The sequence below is a fragment of the Leptonychotes weddellii genome, chromosome 15 (assembly GCF_054177405.1).
Source record: "Leptonychotes weddellii isolate Sample4059 chromosome 15, ASM5417740v2, whole genome shotgun sequence".
NCBI classification, from domain to species: Eukaryota; Metazoa; Chordata; class Mammalia; order Carnivora; family Phocidae; genus Leptonychotes; species Leptonychotes weddellii.
This window is the reverse complement of record NC_138383.1, coordinates 21,033,781-21,052,206: the sequence shown is the minus strand read 5'-3', so window position 1 is coordinate 21,052,206 and position 18,426 is coordinate 21,033,781. Positions and strand designations below refer to the sequence as shown.

General features: G+C 41.8%; 2 protein-coding genes and 1 long non-coding RNA gene across 9 annotated transcripts in view; 2 read left to right on the top strand and 1 right to left on the bottom strand.

Moving 5' to 3' along the window:
* The window catches only part of CBX1 (chromobox 1), a 19,533-nt gene extending 6,488 nt beyond the window's left edge, over positions 1-13,045 (top strand). The window contains exons 2-5 of the mRNA XM_081805148.1: positions 7,805-7,981; positions 8,464-8,641; positions 9,223-9,317; positions 11,535-13,045. Of these exons, the coding sequence (XP_081661274.1) occupies positions 7,842-7,981; positions 8,464-8,641; positions 9,223-9,317; positions 11,535-11,679 (558 nt within the window). The 5' untranslated portion in view covers positions 7,805-7,841 and the 3' untranslated portion in view covers positions 11,680-13,045. The remainder of the gene's footprint in view (positions 1-7,804; positions 7,982-8,463; positions 8,642-9,222; positions 9,318-11,534) is intronic.
* On the top strand, positions 9,324-11,524 carry LOC145717351 (uncharacterized). Its single transcript, XR_014140504.1, has 2 exons — positions 9,324-9,494; positions 10,986-11,524. It is a non-coding gene; the product is annotated as an uncharacterized LOC145717351 (long non-coding RNA).
* Positions 12,106-18,426, bottom strand: part of NFE2L1 (NFE2 like bZIP transcription factor 1) — a 20,239-nt gene continuing 13,918 nt past the window's right edge. For 6 of the 7 annotated variants that reach the window (XM_081805136.1, XM_081805134.1, XM_081805135.1 and 3 more), the window contains one exon: positions 12,106-17,831. In XM_081805136.1, coding sequence (XP_081661262.1) covers positions 17,768-17,831 — 64 coding nt within the window. In that variant the 3' untranslated portion in view covers positions 12,106-17,767. The remainder of the gene's footprint in view (positions 17,832-18,426) is intronic. The other variant, XM_081805138.1, reaches the window with a different exon arrangement.

The following is an 18,426-nucleotide window of genomic DNA, read 5'->3' as shown; positions in this document are numbered from 1 at the left end:
AAAAAAGAAAAGAAATTTAAGATACAAACTCAATAGGATTTAGTAAGAGGCTAGATGCGGAGGATAAGTGGAGAGAAATCAAGGATGGTTTTTACTTTTGTCTTGAGCTCAGTAAAAGCACTGTGAATTCTTAGACCATTGTTCATTTAATTGGCTTTTTACATCTTATCTTTTTCTTTTTTTTAAGGTTTTTTGTTTTTTTTTTTTTTTTGAGAGCGAGAATGGGAGACAGCATGAGGGGGAGGGTCAGAGGGAGAAGCAGACTCCCTGCTGAGCAGGGAGCCTGATGTGGGACTCGATCCGGGGACTCCAGGATCATGACCTGAGCCGAAGGCAGTCGCTTAACCAACTGAGCCACCCAGGCGCCCCACCCATCTTATCTTTCTTGATAAGAAGATATATTCCTTTTGCCAGTTACTACAAGAGTAGTGCTACTTTATTTTCTTGTGAGGGCCAGATAAAAGGAAGAGCACAAGAAATTTTCTACACTTTAGGTATATGAAGTGTGATTTTTCAGTTTCTGGCAGCTCTTCTGTCTTGGTCATCTAGAAATGAGATCTTGGTTTCTCTCTTTCCTAATTATTGGTTCCTTCATAACAGCCAGACCTGGGTCCTTCTTGAGTGTGTTCTGGAGCTGCTCTCCGGTTTTAAAAACTAAGCCATGAATTTCAACCATACACACAGGATGGAAGTGCAGTTTTCTTATTGAGTTCTTAATGCATTGGGTTTCAGAAAGCTATCTTTAAGCTTAAAGCAGTAAATAATCTAATGAAATAGGACATATTTGCAAATACATAAATAGATAATACCAGAAGGTCATAAAAGTTCACTTCAGGAATCCCATGAGGGTTGTTACACCTATTTTTTTTTTTTTTTACTTATTAGGAAATCGAGTTATTTAATAAATATATATAACTGCCTATAGGCATAAAGTTGTTTTGAGAGGTAGGGACAGGAAAGATAACCATCTTGTCCTCATACTAGCTTTCTTCTGGTGAGAGGAACTATGAGGATCCTTCAAGCAGTGCTCTTCCAATTTCATTGCTGTTGCAGAAAGGGTCTAGATTGAATAATGCTGAGTGTGATATAGAGAAGGTTTTGTTTTCAAGAGCATCAGTTTATTGCTCCAATCTTATTCTCAATTCTATAAAGAAAGTAAAATGTTCACCTGCCTTTTAGCTGACTCTAAGAATTGATTTATGTCTGTAATAATGTGTGTCATTTCACCTGAGGAATGTAGTTTCTGCCAGTCCTCTTATAGCAATCGCTTTTATCCAAGGATATGCATTAAATCACCTAAGGAGCTTTTAATTTTATATTATTATTTATTTATTTTTAAGTAAACTGTATGCCCAGCGTGGGGCTCAAACTCATGACCCTAATATCAGAGAGTCACACAGATCACCTAAGAAACTTTTAAAGATGCAGATGCCATGGTCAAAGCAACATTGTTTGTAATAACAGAAAATTGGAAACAACCCAAATTTTCGTCACTAGGTGATGGTTAGAGTATGGTGTGTCCTTACAATATGGAATACTGTGCAGCTTGTTATGAATGGAGATCTATATGGAACAGTGTGAAAGATGCACTACGTTCTATAAAAAGGCAAGTTGTAGAATTATAATAATCTATTTTCACTTAATGTATATCTGTGTTAGTTTATGTATAAAGAATGAGAACAGGCTTTGGCAGGTTTTGGGCCAAGGAATTTTGATTTCCTACATAAAATATTTTTGTAATTGAATATGAATACATGTATTATATTACAGATAGAAAAACAGTATTTCTTTAAGATTTTATTTATTTGATAGATCGTGAGAGCAGGAACGACAAGCAGGGGGAGTGGGAGAGGGGGAAGCAGTCTTCCCGCCAAGCAAGGAGCCTGACGCGGGGCTCGATCCCAGGACCCCGGGATCATGACCTGAGCCGAAGGCAGACGCTTAACGACTGAGCCACCCAGGCACCCCGAAAAACTATTTCTTAAAAATAATGCACACCCTACTTTCGATGTCATTGGATCTGGGTGTCTTTATAAACTCCATGGGTGATTCTGATTCTTCTATAGGTGAAAGCTCTCTCCTCAAGGTCTGCTTTCCTGTGAATTCTTTCTTAGTAAAGATGGTCACCTCACCAGACCAACATTCTGAATGCTCCTTAGCATTTAGCTCAAAGCCCTACTGCTTTGGTTTCAGAGGTCTGTGATTGTTACCTGTCCTGACATCTGGAATTTGATCTTTCAGGCTGGCAAGAAATAAGTACCAGCTCCTCAAAAACAAAACAAAATGCCTTATCTTGTATCTGATACTGTACCGCCTTCTGCTTTCAAGTAGCATTGTTCCTCTCTATTTTCTAGCTTCTTACCTCCTGGTGGAGGTTGTGGAGGGGGAATCAGGACAGTGCTTTTTTTTTTTTTCCTCTTGAAAGTGCTATGAGTTCGTGACTCTTGCTTCAGATTTACACCGTCCCTGGATTCATTGGGACACTCTAGATGAATTTTGGTTTCTTAAAATTGGCATTTTCTTAGTACCCTCTCCAGCCTACTTGGTGTAGGTTACTTCAAAATTTCCGCACCGTCTATCATGTGTCAATTTAAGACTCCAAAGACTTGCTGGGGCACTGACAACCAAGGCTTTGTTACTGCCTGCTGATTTAATTAACAATGAATACCTTTGTATTCCAGTAATCAATTAAGAATCATTGGTTTTTTTAATAGCCATACCTTACAACGTCTTTTCTGAAAGAAAATCCTTATCAGTCACTTTTTATTTACTGATGACAAATTGTAGGGAGGATCCATTTAAAGAAATCTCTGTCCTGGGGCGCCTGGGTGGCTCAGTTGGTTAGGCCTCTGCCTTCTGCTCGAGTCATCCCCCGGGGTCCTGGGATCGAGCCCCTGCATCGGCGGGGAGTCTGCTTCTCCCTCTTCCTCTGTCCCTCTCCCTGCTCATGCTCTCTCTCTCAAATAAATAAAATACTAAAAAAAAAAAAAAGAAGGAAGGAAGAAATCTCTGTCCTGTTCTTGTACAGGTTGAAGGGAAGTTCTCCCTACAGGTGTGTGGCTAGCTCCTAGTTCTGTGTGTGCAGCAGGGCTTTTAGCTCAGCCTTGCTAGATGTCCTTACTGAGGTGCTATGCTCTTTGTTAATTGTGTGACCTTAGGTGATTTATTGTGTGTAAATGTTCTGTTATCTATGAGGTGTCAGTAACATCTGAGTGGCTTGTTTCATGGGATGGTTTCGAGGATCAAATGAGGTAGCACTTTGGGGCGCCTGGGTGGCTCAGTCGTTAAGCGTCTGCCTTCGGCTCAGGTCATGATCCCAGGGTCCTGGGATCGAGCCCCACATTGGGCTCCCTGCTCCGCGGGAAACCTGCTTCTCCCTCTCCCACTCCCCCTGCTTGTGTTCCCTCTCTCACTCTCTCTGTCAGATAAATAAATAAAATCTTTAAAACAACAACAACAAATGAGGTAGCACTTTGTAAACTAAATTTCAATATAAGTGTATTTTTCTAGGCAGCTTAAACTGGCAGACCCAGTAAATTTATTTGTTTATTTTGAGCCCAACGTGGGGTTCAAACTCACAATCCCAAGATTAAGAGTCACATGCTTTACCGACTGAGCCAGCCAGGTGCCCCCCGCCAGTAATTATTTTGATAAAAGTTATAGCAGCTTAGGTTAACTCTAAGTTTTTTTGTCTGCAACATCGGGATAAGCCTTAAGGGGACTTGTCCAAGGACTAAGATTTCTGAGTTCACCCTTAACATACACCTCTTGTGATGTTCTGTCATAATTTTTGACTCTTTGTTCAATGATTATGGCACTTTTTTTTCCTTTTTTCTTTTTTTTTTTGATTATGGCACTTTTGGTGCCAGGATGCTTAGGGGGAAATGGCAAATTGTGTTGATGAAAGGCATTTTTCCATTGTGCTACTACACTGATTTGAGTTACTTTGAGATTTCCTTGCCAAGCAATTCCAATTGAGAGTCCTTCTGGATGCCCCTGCTAGTGTTTGGAGGCTGCCATATTCAGGGAAAGAGGATTTCTCTTGAAATAATCCATTTGGGGGGCACCTAGGTGGCTCAGTCGGTTGGGTGTCTGCCTTTGGCTCAGGTCATGAGTGGGGAGTCTGCTTCTCCCTCTGCCTCTGCTCCTCCCCTACTCATGCTCTCTCTCTCTCAAAAAAGTAAATAAAATCTTTTAAAAAAAAAATCCATACAGAAACTGAGAATCGGCACGTTATAGTATTTAAGGGCGCTCTTGGCTTATCTGAAGGTGCTAGATTCTATAGAAAGAGTGGGTTGCATTTTTAATCTACTTCACTGATTTTGACAAACAGCTTATTCAGAACCCTAGAGAACTACCTGTAAATAAGGGGAAAACAAGTTGGGAAGCCTGGCTGAGAATCTCCAATATGAAGAATCCGGTACCTGAGGTAGATGCTAGGATGAGCCAGATAAGAAAGCCCAGAGAGAAGCAGGAGTCTGTTTTCTACATTCTTCACTTTTTTGAGTTGCTCTTAAGACAATGAGTTAAGTGAGTAAAGAAAATAAAGAGGTCTCACTTTAGATTTCTCCATTTGGGGGGGTTTCTTTACTTAACCTAAAGGATATATTCTTTGTCCCTTGACTCTTCCTCCTTGGGACCAGGTTAATGATACAAGGAGAGGAGGCCTGCTAGATAGAGTAGGCCCTGTAGAGTAGCTAGAGACAAACCAGAAGCTGTCCTGACCCTTTTGGTTCATAGTAGCAGGATAGGATGGGCAGTATTCAGTGCTGCTGCTTTTTGTGAGTAAGACAAATATAGCTATTAATGTAGATAACACAGGGCCTTGAATAGCTCTGAATTTTGAAGCCATAATGATAGAATGCCTTTCCTCTACTTTCTTAAATTTAATTACTTGGTAGAGGGGTTATTAGGGGACAGTTACTGTTTTTGGATTGTCTGTAACCCATTGTTTTCCTTCCACTTCCACCTATTGAGAAAGGGAGTATCTTCCAATTTCTAAGTCCAAATTAATGTCTAGAGAGTTGTGGTACCCTTTATCTAAGGTGATTGTCAATTTATTTTTCTCCACATGTTAACCAAAGACTGAGGATGAATCCTGCTCACTCCTTCAACTCATAGTGGAAGGAAGCAAGGAATAGCACTTGTTCTTGGGAGGAAACACAACTGCATTTATCCAAAAGGAAAACTAAATTTTTCTTTCCTCATAAAATAATACTTGTCATATGGCAGTTAGAATTCTGAAAACATGAAATTATCTCCCTCCACAAAGAAGCATACACAGCCTCTGAATCAGAGGCACAGTGAAGCTAGCCAAGAATTAGCCAGATTACATTCAGTCCCCTGGTTAGTCTGATCAGTAAAAGACGGAAGGGAAGACTCGTGTGGTATTTTCTCTAAAAAATAGGTTGGGGAGGGAAGGAGAGCAAAGCAGATTCTTCAGTATGTAAGTGGAGAGGAAGAGTGTTGAAAAGATGCCTCTTATCTGAGAACTGTTCTGAATCCTTCTGTGGACAGGGGCCTTGCGTGTTGCCTTAGACCACACTAAAAGCACTCCAGAAAACATTGTTTTGTGCCACTCTGCAAAAGTTCAGAATACCTGGGGCACCTGGGTGGCTCAATCAGTTAAACCTCTGCCCTCTGCTCAGGTCATGATCCCAGGTGGGATTAACCCCACATTGGGCTCTCTGCTCAGCAGGGAGCCTGCTTCTCCCTCTCCCTCTGCCTGCCATTCCCCCTCTTGTGCGCTCTCTTTCTCTTTCTCTGTCAAATAAAGTATTCATTTATTTAATTTAATTTATTATTTATAAAGTATTTATTTATTTGACAGAGAAAGACAGCGAGAGAGGGAACACAAGCAGGGAGAGGGGGAGAGGGAGGAGCAGGCTTCCTGCTGAGCAGGGGGCCTGATTCGGGGCTCGATCCCAGGACCCTGGGATCATGACCTGAGCTGAAGGCAGGCGCTTAACCAACTGAGTCACCCAGGCGCCCCATAAATAAAATCTTAAAGTTCAGAATACCTTTAAGTAAAAGTGGTGTTTGCTTTTTTCTTTTCAGACATTAAGCATCAGAAAAGCAAGAACCATGTCTTTTCTCTTGAATAGGCAGTATCCAGCAGTGTCTAGATTTTCTAGTATAGTTAAACAGATGTTTCAGTAAGTAAACATTGCTCATGTATGCGGACATGGGAATATCTCAGGGTATAAACCAAAGCTTCTTGTGGATAATTTAACTGATTGATATGATGATCCTGACTTTTATGAAAATTCGTTATATTTCATATGGTCTGTAGATGGACTTTTAAAAAAAAACATTTTGTACATGCCGTTTTAAAGTATGTTTAGAAGAATTTCTACTTAGGCTAAGTAAGACTCCCTTTCTCAAGGATGCTAGGAACAACCAGTTTAACCCCAAATCAGCATTGCCTTGAATTTCAGACATGGTAGTAACTACTTTCTTGGCTTGGATTATCTGCTATACTCTTGATTCTTTGTGTATCATTGTGGGCAACTGTGATCCATCAATTAGATTTTTGGCCAGTTTTGTAGCTCATTTTGTTGTATTGATATCTTATGGCGCCACCTACTGACACAAATTGGTAAGCAAATGGCTTTAAGCCTACCAACAGTTTTATTTGAAGGATTAAAAATGAATTCATAGGGAACTAGAATTTAAGCACTAGAAGTCACCCAGCCTGGAGATGTATTTTACAAAAGAATAAACTTAGGTTCTATTACTGTAATAACGATCTCTTTTTTTCCTATCATTTTCTAGACTGTTGCATTGTCCCAGTGTAGAGGATTTTGTGGTCATTCTGGCATTTTATGAGTCTTTTCTCCACCTCAGAAATAAACTAAGTAGAATAAGAAACTAACAAGAAACTTTCAGATTGTAAATCATTGCTGGCGTTCAGAAAACGCTGCATAAAAAACCTTAAGGAGACTCAGGAGAGGTGTTATAACAATGCAAAGAAATGGGGAAAAATTAAGCCAGATGTTTGATAAATAGGACAAGCTACTTCACACTGTAAAAGTTGAAGTCCAGTAATACGGAGGTATGGATCAGAGGGTTATATGTATATAAGTCTGATGTGTGTACATTATTTTTAGGAGCCTTGCTTTCAATTTAATATTTTTTTAAGGATTTATTTATTTATTTTAGAGAGAGAGCATGAGCAGGGGGGAAGGGCAGAGGGAGAGAGAGAAGGAGACTCCCCGCTGAGTAAAGATCATGACCTGAGCTGAAAACAAGAGTTGGACGCTTAACCAACTGAGCCACCCAGGTGCCCCCAATTTAATTAATATTTTTAGATACTATGCTCTATTAAAGGGGTATTGGGAACGTAATAATTTAGAAAGAATAGGGACGCCTGGGTGGCTCAGTTGGTTAAGCATCTGCCTTTAGCTCAGGTCATAATCCCAGGGTCCTGGGATCAAGTCCCGCATCGGGCTCCTTGCTCAGTGGGGAGCCTGCTTCTCCCTCTGCCTGCCACTCCCCCTGCTTGTTCTCTCTCACAAATAAATGAAATCTTAAAAAACAAAAAACTTAGAATAGGTATAAAAGTTTTAAGTGGATATGCAAGAATAAAGTTTTGCTATGAGATTGGTTGGAGCTGTTTATGCACTAACTTTCTAGCTGAATATATCAGAAAACTTTATTTTATACTGAAGCTGAATGGGCAGAACACTTAATATAAGCAGCATACGCTATTAAAGTCAGTGATGTCCCTGGATTTCTAACCATCCACATATTCACCTAACCAAGAAAAGTGTGCCCTAACGCCCTTTTTATTTTATCACTTTAGCAGCGTCACCCTTTAGACCAGAAAGCTGGCGGGCACTATGGGGAAGAAACAAAACAAGAAGAAAGTGGAGGAGGTGCTAGAAGAGGAGGAAGAGGAATATGTGGTGGAAAAAGTTCTTGACCGTCGAGTGGTAAAGGGCAAAGTGGAGTACCTCCTAAAGTGGAAGGGGTTCTCAGAGTAAGTTTCATTAACCTGGGTAAATCCATTCACTTAGTCACTGACTATTTCTTAGGAGTCTAGTAATGTGCAAGGCCTAGGGTGCTCTGATGGGGAGTGTGACCCAGGCCTGGCCTTCATGGCTTATAGTCTAATTAGGAAAACTGTCTACATGTACAAAGTGCTATAATGCAAGACAGTGATTTCTGAGAAGCAGTTTTATGTGCAGCTTTAGACTGATTAAAGTATGCAAAGAGAGTAATTTTCCTTTGAAGAAGGCAAGTTTCTAAGCTTTCAATTTGTATTAAAAAGTCCCCTACCTCCCCCCACCCCCAAGAAATTTCAGCATTACCAAGTTCTTGGTCTTGGACAAAATCTGGTTACTCATTATCATTAACTCCTCTTTTCCAAGGACACCAGCTCTCGTCATCCTGTGCGTCTCCTTAGTATGAGTGTGCTAACTTTGAATGGAAAGTGTGACTCACTGTGCCCTCTGGTTTCAGTGAGGATAACACGTGGGAGCCAGAAGAGAACCTGGATTGCCCTGATCTCATTGCCGAGTTTCTACAGTCACAGAAAACAGCACATGAGACAGATAAATCAGAGGGAGGCAAACGCAAAGCTGACTCTGATTCTGAAGATAAGGGAGAAGAGAGCAAACCAAAGAAGAAGAAAGAAGAGGTAAGGGGAGAAGAATTTTTACTAGTCCAGAATTCCTACTGCTGTCAAAGAAGCTGAAAGCCCTTTTAATTTTTAAATTTAAGGACTTTTATTCGGCTGCTTCTTGGACCTCAGTAGCCATCCCTCATTCCTTCTGGAATCTTAGGCTGATGCTTACAAAGTGTTAGGAGGTTCACTCTGTTAAAGCCACATAATCTATACTTATTTTATCTGAGGTTCAAGAATAATAAGTGCAAGTAAATTCATTCTTGTAGATAGTTTTCAGTGTTGTAATCATTATAGGTGTGAGATAGCTATGTTCATCTATTCAGTACCTCAAAGTAAGTTATCTTCTGAGGGTGAAGAAACAGTTGTGAAAATTCATTTTGCTTGAGATGTATGTCCCTTTTTACATACGGGGAAACCTCAAGACCTTGACGGAAGAATCACTCAAGGATGCAAAAAGGCCTGTGACTTGGAGCCAAGGTATTGGTGAAATATTGACAAAAGTGTGATTATATTAATCAGAGAAGCAGGAGTGACTCCAGTCTGGATAACAGTCCCGTATAATTAAAGTTGTTCCATCCATCTGGTTTTTACAGTCAGAAAAGCCACGAGGCTTTGCCCGGGGTTTGGAGCCAGAGCGGATTATTGGAGCTACAGACTCCAGTGGAGAACTCATGTTCCTGATGAAATGGTGAGTCTGCCAGTGGCTCTGTGTGGTGGTTTTTTTCTTCTCCCCATCTGTTCCATGCCAGAGGAAAAGAGCTGGACCTTCGAAATTCCAGTCGCCCAAGTGTGAAATCTTTAAGATGACATAGTCCTTCGATAGTGACCCTCGGCCTGACTGCCAACCTGGACTCATGAGTTACAGGTAGGGGCCCTTAGGATTCTCAGATCTTTGCCCGGTTTTTTAGGAGGTGGGAGAAAATCCAGAACGGAGAAGATACAGGAAGAATCACATTTCACTTACGTAAATGAAGGGGGAGAATGAAATGTGATTGAACCACCCTCCCCTTGTACTACCTCCTTAATAAAGATCGGGCTGGCCCCAGGATCAGAAGTGCTGTTAACTTCTCGGGGTTAGTTAAGAATTTCTGTAGCTCTTCCTTTGTCCTTGATTGTTAGATCCTTCCTACTTTGTGCAGATTCTGTAATTCCAGGATCAGCCAGTAGGGGTCAGCAAGTCCTCTTTACTATACTGAGCATAGAGCAAGGCTATTTTTTTTTCATTAGAAGTATAGCAATGGTAGTAATACTCCACGTAACAGCTTAATGAAAACACTTGTCTTGAGAGTTACAAGAACTGTAACCCCAAGTTCTCTAAAATTTCCCTGTTCTCTGTCCAAAAGGAAGGCTTTCCTTTTTCTTGCTTGTTGAAAAATACTTGTGCTTCCCCCCCTCCCATAGGATCATTCGATTCTAAACTTTTGCCAATTAAGGCATCATTCTAAGGATTTTGTTCTTTGTCAGTCTAGAACCTTCTCTGAAACTCCCATCTACACTAATTCCTCTGGTTTAGAAGGTGGCCAGAGAGGCCTAATTTTGACACTACTGAAAGCCTATGTCACAGTTAGGTGAAACTGTTTTCTTATTTTGCATTCCCTAGATGTTCACTGAATCTGACCTTTTAGCTGATTTATTGCTAGCCTATAGGACAAACGTTCATTTTTAAGATGTGCGTCTGGGGGAAAAGGATTGATAGCGGGGTTTATAGTCCAACTAGAATATATTTCTCTGTCTGCATGTGACCAGTCTGAGTGACAATACTATCTCCATATTGTTTAAGATTACACTCCTGTGGTTGAATTACTGCTATTTGTAAAGATAATACCTGAATGTAACTCTACAGGTTAAGATAAAAAGATTGGATGTTGATTATAAAACCAAGTGCATTTTAAGGTGATTTTCCTGGAGAGTTGAGATACTTGTCTGTTTCCAAAATAGCAAATATTTCTTTGCTCTGAAATGACTGAATGACCTTCCCTCAGAAAGTGTTGTTTTTATTGTCAACAAGGGCAGCCTGCTTCAGGCTCCCATACTATCATACTCCTTTTCTCTCCCATTTTCTTCAGTCCATTGTTCAAAAACCTACCTTACCAGCTTAGTCAACCCTGGTTCTTTGGGCTCTCTGGCTTTGGTTTATCTGTCGCTGAGTTCTAGAAGTTTTGGGTGGTGCCTCATCAGAGATACCATCATATAATTGCTACCTACCCTAATGCTACTGCTCCCATCTAGGAGATTCCCAGTGACCTTACTCCTAAGTCCCTTGTAATATGTATGTGATTTTCAAATTTTGAGACCATTTTAAAATCCAGAAAAATATAGAAAATTATGTAACAGTCCCTTATTTTCTACTTCCCAGTTTTGAAGCACCATTTCAAAGCACCTGGGAGTTGTGGAATATCTGTGTGAGCATGGCATTTGGTAATGTTAAACACTGTAATTATGAGTCAGTGAGAACATGTCTACCTGTGTTGGCTAGAGCCAGTGGTATTAAATCTTATTATTGGTATTAAATCTTACTATCCAACCTGGTATTAAATACTATTACAAAGCCGAGATCTCTCCATGGGCTTTTGGCAGCTGGGATATGGCTTTTGGAAGAGTGTGGGAAGCCTCTCTTCTGCCCTCTAAGAATCTGAGAGTCATGTTTTTTTTTCTGGCCTTGCCCAGAGGTTCAGATGTGATAGATTGAGTTAAGTGACTTAGCTTTTAACAAAGATACCCAGAGAGGATTTTCAACAGAAGATCTCTGAGGATGTCACTTGACAAAACGCTGCTTGGGCCATGTTATCACCCTTCCCTATGCTACTTTTCTGGAATTAGTACTTTTAAAGCCCTATCTCTTGTGTCATCCAAGTTAGGAGACCACCAGCACCTGGTCTCAAGGTCTCTCTGCTTTGTTCTGCAGGAAGAATTCTGATGAGGCTGACCTAGTCCCTGCCAAGGAAGCCAATGTCAAGTGCCCACAGGTGGTCATATCCTTCTATGAGGAAAGGCTGACGTGGCATTCTTACCCCTCGGAGGATGATGACAAAAAAGATGACAAGAATTAACTCTCCTGAGTACCTGCCCCTGTCACATCTGACTGTGGGTTTCAAGTGGGGAGGGAAGGAGTTCTACTTGTCTTGACACCATAGAGGTGGCTTGAGAAGATGTCCTTTGAAGAGTCAGTATCGTTTCTGTGCCCTACAGCAGCCCAAGTGCTTTAAAGCCTTTCCATGCTGTGTAGTTGGCACACCCATCCCAGTGGAGGGGAAGGAAGAGAAGTGTTGCAAGGCAACCCATTCTGTACTTTGCTGAGAAAGGCAAAGGGCCTTCCATGAAGGACAGAACTTGCAGAATGGGTGTGTGGGAGAGCAAAAGATACTGTAGATCTTCAAAGCGCATCTCCACAACCCACAGCCTTCTTCCCAATAGTGTTAACTCTGCATTTTTACAGCGTAGCATGTGTGTAGTTTTTGGCTATTACTGGTGTATCATTTGGGGGTGGGAGGGTTGGGGGAGGGAAGGAACAGAGATGGGTAGGATCATTTTTGTTAAAATTTGGGGCCTGATTGAGAAAATGGTGAAACAATGGAAAGAACAAACTTGTGGTGATTCGGTTCTGTGTCCAGGATATTTTATCTTTTCAAAAAAATGTCATTGGCAACCTAAATGAGGACTGTGAGAGACTGTTTAAAAGCTGTGAATGCCCGAAACTTATAAGCCCAGGTGTTCCCTGCCTGAGCTTAATGCTGTTCCCAACAAAGGACTAAGCCAGTTAATAAGTTACCAAAGCTGCCATTTTGGGGATGGAAACTGGTTGAAGAGGAAGTCTTATTGGAGTGTATACATAGGCAGATTGTTCTGTCTTAGAGGTGCTAATTCTTGAAATTGTTAAGAAGACCCTTTCTTTTCCAATATGAAGTTTTAAACATCAGCTTGTCCATCCACGCCACTGGCTGAGGTATTTGGGGAGGGGAAGAGGGTAGTATAGAAAGTGGGCGAGTAGAGAAAGACAAAGGCCCCTGCTCTTAGGGTGGAAAACTCTTGGAGCCTGTTATTTGAACTTTGAACTCTGAAATCAATCATTGGTGGCAGGGTTCAGTCACTGACAGCACAAGTTCACTGAATCACTTCAAGAGTGGATGGATTTCAAAAGCCCTGGTCTCAGGAGAAGATTAAACTTTCATACTGGGGCAGTGGTTCACTTTAAAACACAAAACAAAACATTTTTTTAATCCTAAGAATTAACTAATACCCAAAATGCTGTCTTGAATCATGAGATCCATCAGTTCTTGACATCGTCTAGACCTGCATTGTAGAACTCCATTGTAAAATCTTTTTAGGCATGTGTTAGGTTTCTGTGGAAACTTTGTTTAAATGTAAACTTCATACCACATTGTCAGTTTTTGTCTTAATAAAACTATAGATTTATAATCTTTGATTTCTGTCTTGATTAAGCATTACCAAAAACCCTCCCTGACTTTCATTACCTTATAGGTTCAGCCTATAAGGAAACAGCTTCCACAGTTTGATGGTTTAATTTCTTGAACCCTGTAGGCTTGAAAATCTAATGTCTGGCCTGAATCTTTGAGTGGTTTCATCATTATTTATTTAGTAAATATTTATTGAACATTTATAATTACTCCAGAGATTGTAAAGCTTGTCACATCATTGTCTTCATGTTGCTCAAAGTTTATTTAGCACTCTGACCTGCTTGCACTTTCAGACTATGATATGTTTGGAAACATGGGTTTTGAGTTAGGTTTAGTTCGTGGCTCATGTATATTTTTTTTTTTTTAAGATTTTATTTATTTCTTTGACAGAGAGACAGCCAGAGAGGGAACACAAGCAAGGGGAGTGGGAGCAGGAAGCCCGACGCGGGGCTCGATCCCAGGACCCTGGGACCATGACCTGAGCCAAAGGCAAAAGCTTAACTACTGAGCCACCTAGGCGCCCCTTGGCTCATGTATTTTGTAGACTTGTGTCACCTTAGCTAAATAGTCAACTCTAAAATTTTCAGGAATTGGCCTCGTGTTTGATCACTGAGTTAAAATGTTACCCACTTTCTTAACATCATTTTCTGCCTGTAATTCGAGAGCCAAAATGGAACTAGGTTCTTGTTATTAAAAGGGAAAATGGGATTTCCACTGAGATCAAATCAGCTCTACTCAATAGTACAAAGCATTTGCTCCAAATAAACTGATGCATAAATATTTTTTTCAAAAAGCCTCTTTGGGGGGCGCCTGGGTGGCTCAGTCGTTAAGCGTCTGCCTTCGGCTCAGGTCATGATCCCAGGGTCCTGGGATCAAGCCCCGCATCGGGCTCCCTGCTCAGCGGGAAGCCTGCTTGCTCCCTCTCCGATTCCCCTTGCTTGTGTTCCCTCTCTCGCTATGTCTCTCTCTGTCAAATAAATAAATAAAATCTTTAAAAAAAAAAAAAAGCCTCTTTGGGGCATCTGGCTGGCTCAGTCAGTAGAGCATGCAATTCTTGATCTCAGGGTTGTGAGTTCGAGCCCTACGTTGGGTGTGGAGATTACCTAAAAACAAAATCTTAAAAAAAGAAAAAAAAAAGAGCCTCCTAGGAGTTTAGGGAGATGAGGTAAAGCGGAGCCTGGGAGGAAGCCTTTCTGCGTGGAGGTCTGGGTGTGTCCTGGGGTTGGCAGCAGAGCTGCTAGTTGAATGAGTTGGGGTGTGGTGGGCAGAGACGTTCTGGTTCTGTTCTGCCTCATTAGATGCACTGAAATTAGCCTTCAGCCTTGGTGTGTGTCCAGAATGGAGTGCTATTAAGCTTTTGTCTTAACCTTTGGAACCTACTTAATTGCCATTTCTGGCATTCCTGAACCCTTGTAAAACCCTCTCATTCTTCCCCCCGGGAAGATGCTGAAATTGATAATGCATGCATGAAAATTGAAGTGAGGATAGATTTTCACAATTTTGTTATGTTTGAAAGCCAACTGTCACGTGTCTAGATGAAGGGTTTCGGTATAAAATTTTCTCAAGTGCTTGTTGAGGCCACAGATGCATGCAGAAATGTTGGAAATAAAAGCTACACAGAGGCACAACAAAGCTTCCATCTGTCTTAGAAGGTATTCGGAGAGCATTTCTTCAGGCAGCACAAAGGCGAGCTGGATGGCGTCTGTGGAGCTGCGTCATCGGAGACTCCTCAGCCGGGAGTTGAAGAGGAGAGGGGATCACCTTAGTTGATATTTCAGAAGAAGAGCTTACTAATCTGGGGACCAGTCACCATCTGAGGTGTCCTCCACTGTCTTCAGTTGAGTTTCAAGTTAGTACAGTAAATGACCACAGAGGCAATCTGTCAGCCGACAGTGCTCAGGAATAATTATTTCTGCTTTTCAGTGTGATTTGAAAGTTTGGACAACTATTTTTAATAGTTGAGTTTTTAAGTATTTATTTTCAGATACAATCTTATATTCTAGAACTCATTCCAACTCAGCTCAATTTCATTTTAACATGGCCATTTGGTGTTTGGCCGTGTATGCTCAGGACATCTTTATGGCCTGTGACAGTGGAATGTGTTCTAGTCACTATTTCCATCACAGAGTAAGGGAAAATGAGAGGAAACTGCTACTCCAAAATAATTTGGTGGAACTGGAACTCTGAAATCCAAATTTTCTACAGTGGCTCCAGATACTAAACTATGAATGGACCCGGGTTCTGTTTGAGATCAAATTAACCTGATCAGTTTCTGTGATACTAGTATTAATCTGGTTTACAAGTTGGGTCGTTTGTGAGGATAAAAAGATCTTGTTTAAAATTTAGAGCTGATAGGACTGAACTAAGTCCAGGCTCAATGTTTCCCCTCCTCTAGCATACAACTGAAATACAAATATCACTACCAGGCCAGCATTCAGCTTTAGTAAAGGAAGGCATCTCGGCTTCATCTTGCTTTTCAGCAGTAGGAACCAATCTGCGCAGACGCATCTGGGTGTTGTGGTGTGTGGCTAAGGAAGCTTGGTGATGGTGGAGCTTAAAGATTCCGGGGACAATCCTCAATCTGTGATCTGCGTATCACGTTGGTTTGACTGTCCAGCATTGAGGTTTTCTTTAGAAGTTACTGCTCTTCTAACTAATGTGTTCACAGTTGCTCAGCTCTCTTCTGTGGATGACTTTTAATTGACCTTGGCCTTGGGAGCTTCCCACTGAATAAATGGCTGAATATTGAAAGCAAATGAAATCCAAAATAAAACCATCTTGCACTGGGATGAAAAACATAATTGGTCCTGCTGTATGGGGGGCAGGTAGAGCAAGTATTCTGTTTGCTAAGGCTTTCCCCCCCCCCCACCCCCCACCCCCCCAGCCTTAGGCCAGTGAGGCAGCAGGACTATGAGGCAAGGCTGAAACATGTTTACGATATATACTGATGATTTGGTTCTGTAGTTGTTGCTTACATTAAACAGCTTGTGTTAAAATACTCAATAGCGTATCTGGATCTGCATTGTAACCTTGGTGGTTTGTGGTAATACCAGAGCCACTGTTTACCCCACAAGGATTTTTTTTTTTTTAAGATTTTTTTATTTATGAGAGAGGGGAGAAGGTCAGAGGGAGAAGCAGACTCCCCGCCAAGCAGGGAGCCCAATGTGGGACTCGATCCCGGGACTCCAGGATCATGACCTGAGCCGAAGGCAGTCGCTTAACCAACTGAGCCACCCAGGCGCCCCCCCATAAGGATTTTTAAATCCTAGTTGACTTTGACCAATCCTGCCATTTATTGTTTGCATAGCCTCAGGTCAGACTGGGCAACTTTGGGGCCCAGCTGTGGGGCACTGGCTCATTGTTTAAATTACTGCTTCAGCCCCTAGCTGAGAACTGGAAGGTTTAAGACAACTGAATTAGCCTGATTAAATTCGTGTTTAAAACAAAAGGCAGAGCACCAACTCCTTAGCCTTTTCCCTGCCTCCCCCAAGTATAAACTAGGTTTTGTTTCCTTGGTTGAGATGGCATCTGGAATTAAGTAACAAATACTATGCAGCCTATCCATTCTGCAGTTAAGACTGGAAAAGAACCAGCTTTAAGAACACACCTCTTTAGTGGGATCCCAAACTCCTCCAGACAATCTGTGCACTGGATTCTGTGTCTCAACTAATTGAGGCTGACATGAACTTTCAAAAGTCCTTGACAGAACAAGGAGTAGAACTCAAATCATGTGCTAAGTTCCATGTATATACCAAGTTCCCCCACACGTTCCTTCTGCACTACGAAGTTCAGAACTAGAGGCAAGGAGGATGGCTGGCCTCTGTGGGAAAAGTGAAAGGTGAAAGGTTCTTGTTAGGCTGACAGAATGACAAATTGAAGGTCTCTGAGTCCCTTTCATGTCCCAGATGGAGCAGTGATAACAAGGCTTAACCACTCATGATAATGAAGCACGTGGGTTTTGCTAGACCATTTCTACACTTGGTTGGGAAAATGACTCCCAGAGAGGCAGCCACCAATCTGGTGCCTGTGATTGTCCGTGGATAGCGTCAATAATGAAATGGACTTCTTGCTGGTAGCGCCATAAAACAAGTTAGTTGGAGCTGAAGCTGTAGGTCTAGGTCAGTGCCTCCTGGGTGAGGCAGGAGACGTGAAGGTGGTGGGGATGTTATTTTTTTTCTACGAGGCACTTGTTTTTCCAGCTTTTGCCAAACAAACCTGAGAAGCAGCAAAGTCTGGCCTAGCTGGGGGTTGTAAGAGGGCCGAGGACTGCCTGAGGAACGCAGGGCTCCATGGAAAGTACTCCCCATTCGCTGGCTGACTGCTGTTCAGCTTTCCCTGGTCGGGGCTGGAGTCCGCCATTAGAGGCCAGGTCTTGGTGACACTGAGCATTCTCAAGCTCACTACATTTCCCCTTAGTTCGGGATTTCTTCTATTTTTATTGACACTGAAATAATGAGCCCAGCCTCACTGGTGAGATCTGTGCAGGGCAGAGTTTGAAACAAGGGGTCTACTTCCAAATGCTAATGTGAATTAGGACGTGGGGAGAAATCGGCTTGAAGGGAGCCTACTGCTGCTGAAGTCAAGACAAAGCCAGGCTTCCGCCCCCACCCAAGCAGGTCACCTTGAAGTCTGGTGCTCAGTTAAGCCTGAGGCCTGCTCATCTCCCTGCTGAGTCTAGGACCTCTTCTCACTTGTCTGAGGTGTAGCAGCTCTTTGACGGGCTTTACTCGAGTCCTCGGATCTTCTTCCTGCCAGAAAAAGCCTTGAAGCTGGAGCACCCACTCCACCTGCCAGCAGCAAAAAGAGGTCAACCCCACAGCCAGTGCTGACCAACTTGGCCCAAAGCCCCAGCTAATCAGCGGGATCCTAGACACAACTGTACGTCTCTCCATAAGGGGGCATGGGGGAGGGGTGACAAAAATGTACTTTCTCAGAGCAGGGGCAGCACTAACAGGGTGAGGGAGGATTTTTTTTTTACTCTTAAAAAACATTTAAATATGTTAGGTTAAAATTGCAAAGCAAGATTAAAGTTACAGCCTAATTGTGTACTTAAAAATACATACACATATTTCTAGACGGGATACAAAAACATGACTTCTACCTGTCACAATTTATTCTTCTATATATTTGTATTTTTTATCAGCATGAATTAAAGTTTTTCAAACTTAATTTTTAGTCTTACTCGTTTTTCAAGAATCTTGCTTTTATCTGGCTTCCGGACATAGCTAATTCCTAATTAGGAAAGAGCTCATCTGATGACACTTTCCAACTAGATGGGGGTTAAAAAAAAAAAAGTGTAAACTGAAACAAATAAATTGATGTTATGAATTCTATTCCATCCCTTGGGGTACTCCAGTAGCACCATGAAAGGACTATGGGGCT